At 34.9% G+C, this 12,781-nt stretch overlaps 1 protein-coding gene across 2 annotated transcripts in view; it reads right to left on the reverse strand.

The window, feature by feature from the left end:
* Positions 1-12,781, reverse strand: part of RAB3IP (RAB3A interacting protein) — a 56,812-nt gene that overhangs the window by 22,020 nt on the left and 22,011 nt on the right. Inside the window, exons 2-3 of one of the 2 annotated variants that reach the window (XM_081130986.1) lie at positions 10,394-10,669; positions 9,399-9,657 (exon numbers count right to left, since the gene is read on the reverse strand). In XM_081130986.1, the coding sequence (XP_080987112.1) occupies positions 9,399-9,657; positions 10,394-10,644 (510 nt within the window). In that variant the 5' untranslated portion in view covers positions 10,645-10,669. Of the gene's footprint in view, positions 1-778; positions 852-9,398; positions 9,658-10,393; positions 10,670-12,781 lie in introns of those variants that run through there. The other variant, XM_081130987.1, reaches the window with a different exon arrangement.

The following is a 12,781-nucleotide window of genomic DNA, read 5'->3' on the forward strand; positions in this document are numbered from 1 at the left end:
CACGTCACTATACATTTGATAAAACTCAGGTGTACAACACCAAGAGTAAACCCTAATGTAAACGCAGAACTTTGGGGATAATGATGTGCCAGTGTAGGTCATCAGTTGTAACAAATGGACTACTCTGGTGCAGGATGTGGGTAACGGAGGAGGCTGTGTGTGTGTTGAGACAGGAGCTTTAAGGGAACTCGGTACTTCTCTCTCAATTTTTCTGTGAAACTAAAACTGCTCTAAAAAATAAAGTAGGTTTTGTGTTTTCTTTAATAGAGATAAAGCAGACAAAACAGTTATGTGAATGTTATAAGATTCAGGAATGTAAAAATAACACACACAAACAAAAATAAGAGAAAGAGGAAACTAAATTCACAAACATCTGAAATATTAACTGGGAGTAAAACGAAACAAATCACTTTGAGGCTCACAAATCAATTAGTATAAAACTAAACATATTTAACACCACAGAGGTTAATATTAAGATAATATTTTAACTACAATTTAATTATACAAGAAAAAGAAACAGTAACTAGTAATTTTAGTATTTCTCATGGGAAGGAACAAAGGCAGTAGCTAAAGAAAGGTTATGAGATATTTATATCTTCAATGAAAGGTAACAACTAGAACGGCAATCAAACATTCCCAAATACCAAAAAGGAAAAAAGGAGGAGGACACACACACACACACACACACACACACACAATGGAGCACACAGTGAAAAGACAATAGAAACATGCCTAAATGTAGCACATTTACCAATAAATGCAAATGGGCATAACTCACCTATTAAAAGAAAATGATTTTCAGATTGGCTAAAAAAGCAAAATCCATTCTATGCTCTATACAAGAGACATACCTAAAACAAAGTGATTCATACAGATTAAAAATAAAAGGATATGCAGAAGTATTCTAAAAAATATAATACAAATAAAAATAAAATAGGGCTGTCAATCTTGATAGCAGACTACACAGGATACATGGTGAAATCATTCAAGACAAAGGAAACTTCATAATGCTAAAACTGCAATGTAAAATGAAAACTTTAAAATACTCCCCAATATAGAAGTAGACTTAAACAAACAGAAAGGATATACCACGTTCTTGGATAGCAAGAGATTATAAAGATGCCAATTTCCCTGAGTTAATTTATAAATCTATAAATGCATAAATTTAATACCAGGTTGTTTCAAAGCATAAAATTTCACTATTTTGTAAGTACATATGAAAATTAAATCAATTCAGTCAACATTTCCTACTAGGTAGGCACTATGGTAAAACTTCAGAATACAAAACCCAGATACTACCCCTTGAGAAGCTTCCAATCTATTAGAGCAATACACACATCATTCATGAAAGCAAAATTCTTGAATTGCTCCCTAGTCTACCAAAGTGGCATAAACTTCACTCTAATACTAAAGACCCTTTACATGTGCTCAATTTTCCTTTTCAAAGTTATTTCCCTTGATCCATGCAGTAAAGCTGGAGTTAAATTGGTCTGATTCATTGTTTCATTCCCCAAAATGATCTTATTGGGTTGGACTAACCCTTTCCCCATAAATGTCTAACTACCTTCTTTTTATGCTTCAAGGTGCAACTTATCTACCTATATGAAGTCAAATTTGTATCTCATGTGAATATTTTTTTTAGAATTTAATTTGTACTTTTCATTATTGTAATATAGTTTTCAAAATTCATTCCTTCAACAAACAAGAATTTTGTGTTAATTGAATGCTAATTTTTCTATCAGCATCAGGCATTTATCTAGGTGTTGAAGACACAGAAAAGAAGTGAGATCTAGTCCATGGTTTTCACAGTCATAGCCCCCTGAAGGTAGCAAATCTTTTAACAGATTCATAAGGCAATCTGGTAAGGGCTATAGTAGTAATATGTACATACTAGAAAAATGAGTTTGCCAAATGTAAAGGAAGGAATAAAACAGTATGTTTTATAACTAAAGACGTGGAGGCATGGATGCCACAAGACGGTAATGCCTGAAAGGTTTATGGCCAGTCCTGAAAAGCCATGGCTAAGAAATTGAGACTTACTTTAAAGACAAGAAGAAATTATCTCAAAGGCAATGGAAAATCACTGACAGATTTTAAGCAGAATGGTGACAAACTGATTTGCAGTTCAAAATGATAACTTGGACAGTGTGGCTAGGTCAAAAAAAAAGACTGCAGACAAGGAAAACAGTTGATCATTGCGATATTTTAGGCAAGACGTACAGATTTAGAGTGGTGATAGCACAGAAAATAAATTTGAGAGATATTTAAAACACAGAGTGTGAGACTTCTGATCAAGTGTTTCATCAAATTTAAGACATAATTTTTAAGATAAACATTTTATACATCAAAAAATAAAAACGCTGTCAATGAAACTATGATACAATGCTTTTTTTTTTGCTCAGAATTTTCATTTTACGCTTAATAGGAAGAACTCCATTAAACTGACGAAGACAGATTTTTATCATGTGTCATTTTTCTCTTTTGTGCCTTTCTTTTTGTATGAATGTTGTATCATAGTGAGATCATTTTGAAGATATTTAACCTAGTAATTAAGTCCAAAAAATACAGCACCCAAATCACATAATTCAATTGAATTAATCACACATGAACAACTATGACCAAGCTTATACACAAGTAGTCAATGACAACTGTCATGATTATTGACTAGCTGAGAGCAATTTTAAAACTCATACTGATTTCAGATATCTTAAAACAGGAAAACAAGTACAACTCAAAATCAGGGAAACATTATCATGTATACATGTCTTTTCTCCCCAACTAGAAATACCTTAAGGACAGGATCCCCCCAAAAATTATTTTTGCCCTCTACAGGGCCTGGAATAATGCCATGTGTACTTTGTTTACTCAAGTAGTGTTTCTTTATAAAGAACATAGTAAATGTTTATAAACATCCTTGGCCACCGTTAGTAGGGCCCTTCTGAACATGGATTTGGTACAGGTATGTGTTTTTGAGTGATTTTCTGTGGCTCTAAGACATTCCATTGGATTTTATGTTCCAAGTTATTCTCTTCTAGGGAAGAATAATTAAAAGATGAAAGTAACTCCTTATACCAGTAGGTCTCACACTTCAGGAAATTTATATAAGAATCAACAGGAGAGTTTAGTGAAAGCCTCAACACAATGATTTTGTTTCAGCAGAATCCGAGAAGCTACATTTTAATAAAGATATACTAAAGCAGAACTTCTGCCTCAGAATTCCAACAAAAACTGTTCTTCAGCAATGACCTGTGGACGGCCAAAGAGCTAAAGGGCATCATCATCATCTCTGGCTTCCCCTGTACCTGAAATTCAATGATCATGTGGGTGTACACACATTATGGACTTGCTGCCCAGCCAGGGACTACATTTCCCAGCCCACCGCACATCTAAGTATCGGCACACGAAACTGTTCACACCAAGGAATGTGAGGAACAGTTATGTTTATCACTTCTAAGTCAAAGCTTCTTAGAAGCAGGTGTGCTTTCTCCAAGCTATCTTTGCCCTTCATTCCATTAAGTACAGACAAAAATAAAACTTTAAAAGACTACAAAGGTCCAAGACAGAAGAAACAGATCTGTAAATTATTTCATTCACAAAGATGCTCCTATCAACTAGGAGCATCTACTTTAGAGTGTTAAAAGAATAAATATGAACTATTAAGTCAGTAAAATTTAGGGATTGCTTACAAGCAGCTAGTTTGTTCCTAACCAACATATTACATGTGTGTGTCTATTCATACAACAGTGTAACTGCACACACATATACATATTCATTTAATCAATGAAATGTATTGAAAACCCAAGCTCAAGATATAGCCATGAGCAAAAACACATGTAATCCTTATCCTCATGAAAGTAGGAATACGTGTATAAGTGTATGTTTCTGTGTTGGGGTAGAATAAAGAAACAGAACTTTCATTCTCAATCAAGATAGAGTAACAGGGATCATATTTACCACCCCACCTGACACAACTAAAAAACTGGAAAAAGTATATGAAACAATTTTTAAGGCAATGGACATCAGGCAACAAAACAGCAATGTTCCAAATATGGCAAACAAATGAAAAGAGCCCTACGATTTGTCCTAGCTTATCACCTGAAAAGAAGAAAAGAATTATTACACAAGGATTAAAATAGTTATTAAACTGAATTTCATATGTTCAAAGAACTAGAGGAAAGACTGAGCACATTAAATAGAGCAAAGAAAATATTAAAAAGACCCAAATCAAACTTTCAGAGATGAAATGACAATGTCTGTGATAAAAAAAAATACACTGTATAGGATTAGCAAAGTAGATATTGCAGAAGAAAATAGTTACATTGAAGACACAGCAATAGAAATTATCCACAATGAAATGGACGGGGGAAAATTTTTTTTAAGTGAATAAAGTGCCAATTAGGTGTGGGACAACTTTAAGCAGTCCAATGTTCATGTAAAAGGAGTCCCAAAGGAGAGGAGAGGCAATAACGGCCAAAATCTCCCAAATTCTATGAAAATTCACCTAAGTATTCAAGAAGTTTAACAAGTTCCAAGCACAAGAGATCTGAAGAAAACTACACCAAAGTACACCATAATCAAATTGCTTACAGCCAGTGATAAAAACGAATCTCACATTTCATGCAAAGGAACAAATGTAAGGATATCAGCTGACTTCTGTGAGAAACAATGCAAGCTAGAAGATAATGGAGCAATATCTTTAAAGTACTAAAAGAAGAAACTATCAATCTAAAATTCTTTACCGAATAAAAAAATCTTTCAAAAACAAAGGTGAAAAAATACCTCACCTCTTCAGCTGGCCAGTGTGGCTCAGTGATTGAGTGTCCACCCATGAACCAAGAGGTCACTGGTTTGATTCCCAGTCAGGGCACATGCCTGGGTTGCAGGCTCATCCCCAGTAGTGGGAGTGCAAGAGGCAGCTGATCAATGATGTTTCTTTCATCGATGTTTCTATCTCTCTATCCCTCTCCCTTACTCTCTCTCTCTACAAATCAATAAAAACATAGTGTGTGTGTGTGTGTGTATAAAGACCTACATAGATATACAACAGCTAAAAATAATTTAATCACCAGCAAAAACACACAACAAAATCGTTAAAGGGTGTCCTTCAAGTAGGAAGAAAATGATATAAGATAGAAATCTGGATCTACATGAAAGAATAAAGAGCACTGGAAATCACAGCTACAAAAGTAAATATAAAAGATTCATCCTCATTTAGATCTCTTTAAAAATAAAGAGATGCTTGCCCAGGCATGGCTTAGCAGTTGAGCATCAACCTAGGATCCAGGAGATCGATGCTTGATTCCCAGTCAGGGCACATCCTTGGGTTGCAGGAGCATGCAGGAGGAGGCAGCTGATCAATGATGACTCTCTCATCAATGACGTTTCTATCTCTCTCTCTCCCTCTCCCTTTCTCTCTCTGAAATTAATTAAAAAAATATATTTTTTAAAAAAAATCAATTGCTTAATGCAAAAATAACAACAATGCATTGTGGAGTTTAAAGAGTAAAATGTATGACAATCATAGCACAAAGGCTGGGAGGGGAAAAACAGAAGTATACTTTTCTAAGGACCTTATACTATATGTAGTATATAATATTATTAGAAGGTAGACTGCAGTAAGTTAAAAAGGTATACTAGAAACCCTAAACAATCACTAAATTAGCACAACATATAAAGTTAATAAGCCAAAGGAGACAAGATGAAATAATAAAGAATACACAATTAATACAAAAGAAGGCATAAAGGGAGAAAAAAGGGGGGTAAAAAAAGGGGGATAGGGTAATGAACAGATGGGACAAAAAGAAAACAAATAGTAAGATGATAGATTTAAACCAAACCATATCAATATCGTATTAAATGTAAATTATCTAAACACACCAACTAAAAGGCAGAGATTATTAGGAAAGATAAAAAGGCAAGACCTAACTATATGCTGCCTACAGGCAACCCACTTTAAATGGGAAGACAAAAGTAGGTTAGAAGAAAAAGGATGAAAAAATAACTACCAAGCCTCTCTTTAAATAATCAGAATAAAGAGAATGGCTGTTGATGTAATTTTGATTCACATATGGCCATAATTCAGTAAAGTATTAGTACAATCTTGCACTCCTCATAATAAAGTTCACCATTTGTATGTGTTCACATGTCATTATTATCTCAATTACCTCAATAGTACCTCTAAATACAGCTAATTAAAGACTGCAAAAGGTATTACTAACCTGAGCTAAGAAGTTAGCAATCTGTTCTGATCAATTAGTAACTATAACATGTTCTCAAAGATGAATATGTTTAATAGTTTACCTCTATATAAACTGTAATTTCACTTAATACTGTGTATTAAGACAACAAAATCTGAGCCAGATGGCAGAGCCAAATACAATCGCATCTTAACATACCCCTTCTCTTTGGGAAAAGACTTAAAAGGCTATTGATTTTTCCTTCTGATAAGACATATTTAACCTGAATGTTTTAACATATCTGCATGGCTGTTTAACCACAGCCATTCATTAAAGAATTTGCAAATGAACAAATATCCCAGACATTGCACTGTTTATGCCAGGTGCTAAGGATACAAAAATCGATATTATGCTCTTGATTGACAAGTCTCGTAGGGACAGGGTGTAAATATGTTTTTGAAATGTCATAATATGCTACAAATTATACCTATAGAATGTTTATCCAATCTTCTCAAATATCTAAATGTAAGTTGTCAAATTTACATAGAATTGTTCATATTATTCCTTTATTGTACACTTTTGATGTCTGCAGGATCTGCAGTGACATTCCATTTTATTCCTGCTACTGAATATAATCTATGCCATGTTATTTTTTAATTTTTTTTTTATCAATCCTACTAGAGATTTGTCAATTTTACTGATCTTTTAAAGAAACCAGCACTGCCCTAGCCAGTTTGGCTCAGCGATTAGAGTGTTGGCCTACAGACTGAAGGGTCCCAAGTTCAATCCATCCAAGGGCAAGTCCCTCGGTTGCAGGCTCAATCCCCGGCCCTGGTTGGGGCTAGTGCTAGAGGCAACCAATCAATGTGTCTCTCTCACATTGATGTTTCTCTCTCTCTTTCTCCCCCTTCCACTGTCTCTGAAAAGCAATGTAAAAAGTGTCCTCAGGTGAGGATAAACACACACACACACACACACACACACACAAAAACAGCACTTTGTTTCAGTCATTTTCTCTAGTTTTTCTGTCAATTTCATTGATTTTTGCTTTTTATTATTTCCTTCCTTCTACTTACTGTGCTTTTGCTATTTTTCTCTACTTTTTTTTTTTTTGTTTAAAATATTACAAATGTCCCTTTATCTCCCCAATAACCCGTTCCATCCCATCCCACCCCCCTCCCCAGTCCCTCTTCCCACCATTGTCCATGTCCTTGGGTTGTGCATATATGCACATAAATTCTTTGGTTACTCTCTCCCCCTCCACCCACCCGCCCTCCTCCATCCCTCTGACAATCGTCGGTCTGATCCATGCTTCCAGGTCAATGAATCCATTCTGTTCATCAGTTTATTAAGTTCTTTAGATTCCACATATAAGTGAGATCATGTGATGTTTGTCTTTCTCTGCCTGGCTTATTTCACATAGTATAATTTTCTCCAGGTCCATCCATACTGTCCCAAAGGGTCCAAGAACCTTCTTTACAGCTGCGTAGTATTCCATGGTGTATACGTCCCACAGCTTTTGTATCCACTCATCTACTGATGGGCACTTGGGCTGTTTCCAGATCTTAGCTATTGTAAATTGCACTGCTATGAACATAGGGGTGCATATATTCTTTCTGATGAGTGTTTCAGGATTCTTAGGATATATTCCTAGAAGTGGGATCACTGGGTCAAAAGGCAGCTCCATTTTTAATTTTTTGAGGAACCCTCATACTGTTTTCCATAGTGGCTACACCAGTCTGCATTCCCACCAGCAGTGTACCAGGGTTCCCTTTTCTCCACATCCTCACAAGCACAAGTCGTTTGTTGATTTGTTGATGGCAGCCATTCTCACAGGAGTGAAGTGATCCCTCATCCTGGTTTTAATTTGCATCTCTCTGATGATTAGTGACGTCGAGCATTTTCTCATATGTCTCTTGGCCATTTGTATGTTCTCTTTGGAGAAGTGTCTATTCAGGTCCTTTGCCCATTTCTTAATTGGATTGTTTGTCTTCCTCTTGCTAAGCAGTATGAGTTCTTTGTACACTTTGGAAATTAGCCCCTTATCAGATACATCCTTGGCAAATATGTTTTCCCAGACCATGGGGTTCCTTTGTATTTTGAGGCTGTTTTCTTTTGCTGTGCAGAAGCTTTTTAGACTGATGTAGTCCCATATGTTTATTTTTTCTTTGGTTTCTCTTGCCCTAGGAGATGTATCAGTGAAAATTCCACTATGTGGGATGTCTGTGACTTTACTGCCTATGTTTTCTTCTAGGATTTTTATGGTTTCATGACTTACATTTAAGTCTTTTATCCATCTTGAGTTTATTTTTGTGTATGGTGAAAGTTGGTGGTCTAGTTTCATTTTTTTGCATGCAGCTGTCCAATTTTCCCAGCATCATTTATTGAAGAGACTGTCTTCAGACCATTGTATGCTCTTGCCTCCTTTGTCAAATATTAACTGACCATAATGGCATGGGTCTATTTCTGGGGACTCTGTTCTGTTTCATTGATCTATATGTCTGTTGTTGTACCAATACCAGGCAGTTTTGATTACAGTGGCTTTGTAGTACAGTTTGATGTCCAGCAAAGTTCTACATTCTTAAAGTGAGAGCTTAGATGGATGATTGGAGACTTTTCCTTTTTTCTAATTATGACTATTTAGTGCTATAAATTCCCCTCTGAAATTTAATTAGTCTCAGAAAAAGAATATGATATGGCTGCAAGTTTGAGAATAAATAGGAGAAATTTTAAAGACAACCAAGTGGAAATACAACAAATTACCAAGAAAAGAAAATTCTCCAAGGTAAGACACAGAAAATATTCAAACCCAGCTACAAGATAAAGGTATATTACTAAAACAATTCCTCAAAACAAAATGACTTGGGTTGAATGACTTCAAGTAAATGACCATAAAGTCAACCACACGTAAGAAGGAAAAATTGACACATGGAACATAACCCACCAAATGTGCATTACAGATAATGCAAGTCAGGGAGCAGGCAATGTAGAGGACAGAAAAAGTTTCAGAATCTCATTTTTCCAGTTAGAACTCTTAGATGAACTTCTTTACTACTCCACCAATTTCATAGATTCCCAAATGCTGCCCAACAGGAGCTGGGGCTGTACATATGTGAAGGATAAATGTGGAACAATAATAATTTCATTTGAGTTACCCCACTCCATGGAAAAATGTTAATTTTGAATATAATGTATGGAAGAATAAAATATCTTTTTGCTTACCCTCTGAGCTTTTGCAAGTTCTTCTTTCAATCTTTCATAGCCCTTTTCTCTGACTTCCAAAACAGATGGGCTTCGTAAGCGGGACAGACTATCAGTACTCAACCCGAAAATATCATCACTGCTATCACATGCTTCTGTTAGAGTAGCACCCTGCAAAAACTCCCTCTCTGCACTACAGTTGTCCTTTCTCGCAGTTAATTTAGTTAACCCAGCTGTTACTCCAGAGGTAGAACAAGGTGCTGGGTCTGTAACATGGATGCTGTAAAGGAGAGTTCAGAAAATATCAGCATATACTTAAATATAACTGGCATCAAACACAGGTCTAGAAACACTCTGGTCATAACCACACAGGTCTAGCCAATTTGGTAGCCATTATATTTAATTAATAGCATGTCTTCAGTCAAAGCTAACATGTTCTAAGTCCTTAATAGCTACATGTGGATAATGGCTGTCATATTAGCACAGAAAGAGAACATTTTCATCATCACAAAAAGTTCTACTGGAGAGTGCTACTCCAGAACAGGGGTCGGCAAACTAAACAAGCTAAATCTAGCCCACTGCCTGTTTTTATAAAGTGCACAAGCCAAAAATTATTTTTCCATTTTCAAATGGTTACAAAAAATCAAAATAATATTTAGGCAGAAAAAAACCAGTATGAAATTCAAAACTTGGTGTCCAAATATAAAATCTTACTGGAGTTTATTCATTTACATACTGTCTATGGCCACTTTTTCACTTTAACAGCAGAGTTGAATAGTTGCAATAGAAAGTGCATACACTTTATGGCCCCAAAATCCTAAAGTATTGACTATTTGGCCCTTTACATAAAAAGTTTGCTGACCCCTGCTGTCAAGCATTAACATGTATTGCTCTTCATAGACAAGCTTATATGACTCAAATTTTCTAAAACACTAAAACTTAAAATAAGGTAACCAAGCAAACTGTATGTTTGTTTAATACGATACTCCCAAATAAGCATTTTGGTGATCTCCTACCTGATACCAGATAGTTCCGTACAATTTAAACGTCTTGGGGATGAATACACAGGTTGTGTAGGAAGGTCAGAGACATCTAAAGCATTAGCCTGGATAGGGGCAGAACATAAAGATGAAGGGAGAGGCCGGTAGATGACACCTGGTGAGGTAGTCGGCTCTAGAGCTCCCGATTCATACACGCCAAGAAGGTCCGGAGAAGTAGGTGAAGCAAGGTTTACTTCATGGAAGCCTTCCAAGGGGTCATTAGCCATAGTAAAAGCTTCATCATAAGATAACCTATCGTTAAAACAAAAAGCAGGTAATTATTGAGATAGTACCATTTAAAATTAAATAACGATGTATAATTATAGAATATGTTTAATAGTCCATTATAAAGTATAAACTTACAATAAAAGAAGTAGCAAAAAAAAAATTGCAATGATTTAGCAATTATTAAGTGACCTCAGAGTATAAATACTACAAAAGACAGTCTGATTTGAAATAAACTTGAAAGTGATAGCTAATACTGTTAAAGAGAGTCATAAGTAACAATGAGAAATAAAAATTTGCCTGATATTTTTAACTCTGCTATAATGTGACATTGGTTAGAATAAGTAGAAGCAGTAAATATATATATGTATATATACATTTATATACATGTATAAATACATGCACTTATACATGTATATTCTGTCTACAGAATATACATATGTATACATATATACGTGTGTGTGTATTAAGAATGAGACAGATATAAGTTCAACTCTCTGTTCTGTTCTGCTACATGCTGGCTATGTGACTTTGGATGAGTCAGTATTTTTTCTTTTCTTTTTCCTTCTGAAATAATTTCCAATTTACATAAGAGCTGCAGAGCTATAACATACCTTTCACAAAGATTACGAAACTGTTAACATTTTGGAACCATTTAAGAACAGGTTCCAGACCGATACCCATTATCCCTTAATGCCTTAGTGTATATATCCCTAAGTGCAAGGACAATCTCCTCTCTAACCACAAAGCCACCATCAAAGTCAGAAAGTTAATGTTGATCAATATTACCATCTAATCCACAGGCCCTAATCAAATTTCACTGATTGCCCCAATAATGTCCTTTATAGGCCTAGGATCCAATCCAAGATAATGTATCACATTTCTCTAAGACTTAAATTTCTCCTCTAATGAGAAGTTGCTATGAGGATTAAGGGAGACAATCCACATAAAATACTTAGCAGTCTACTATGTACCTGGCACACAGTATGGCCTCAATAAACATTTGTTATCATAGAAAGCCATTAATAACAACATGTATGCTTCCATTTCTCCGTAAGCAAAAACTATTTCCCATAACTACTCAATTACATCAGAGTTCACATGAAAACTAAAAAGTGTATCACTTAAAATTTCCACTTGAAGAATCTGAAAGAAGTCTTATAAATCCTTTACTGATTTCCCACTGTCTACAAAATAAAGTCCAAACTTATTAGCTTGAAAACCAAATCCTTCTATTATCTAAACCAAACCTCTTTCCAATTTTTTCCTTCCTGCAATAGTACCTAGATAGTCATAGTATCTTCCCAGAGCTTCCCCAAATTACCAAACACAAGCACCAATGTAGCGCTAAATCTCTTCATTAAATATTACAAAAACTTAGTCCTTAAGCTGAAAATTTTTACTCTCACATCCTTAATAAAAAGTGTTAAAAATAAGTCAAGTAAAGAATAACAAAGGCTGCCATAAAGTTGGGAAAGAAGAAAGTTGACTAAATATTTACATATTCTCTCAAAATATTACAGATTACATGTCACAAGAATATATATATAAGCAATCAAAACTGTAACTACATCATCTACAAATGCCAAATTTCATATCCAATTAATGTTTTCTTTATTGTAGCAAATAATACAGTCCTCAAAAAGAAATTAGTCCTTTTTCACCCAAATTACTCATTATGCCAAATGAAGGATCATATTAATAAGAAATTTAAAGTGTTACTCAATTATAATTTACTATTTTTTCATCCAAGAGAACATTTTTTTATTCCTTATTCATAACACACACACACGCAAATATATACCAAACAAACATGTAACCCTGAGTATTTCACTTGAACATAGTTTACTAGTGAATTCACTTTAAGGTAGTAAATAGGGTTTTTATCAAACTTTGACATTTTATCAGTTGTTGTACTTTCTTCTATTCCATACTTCTACTTTATGTTTCTACCTAAAGGGTCACTGAATCAAAGAATGTGAAAGTGTCTGCATTTCTGAAATGCAAAATGGTACAAATCCTATAGAGGAAAATTTAGTATTTAGTAATATGACATGTTCATTACATCACCCAGCAAGCCCACTTTTAGGGCTTTGTCCCAAAGATAAACTAGCAAAAGAAAAAAGATGCATGCATATG

This window comes from Miniopterus schreibersii (assembly GCF_964146895.1).
Source record: "Miniopterus schreibersii genome assembly, chromosome: 2".
Taxonomy (NCBI): domain Eukaryota; kingdom Metazoa; phylum Chordata; class Mammalia; order Chiroptera; family Miniopteridae; genus Miniopterus; species Miniopterus schreibersii.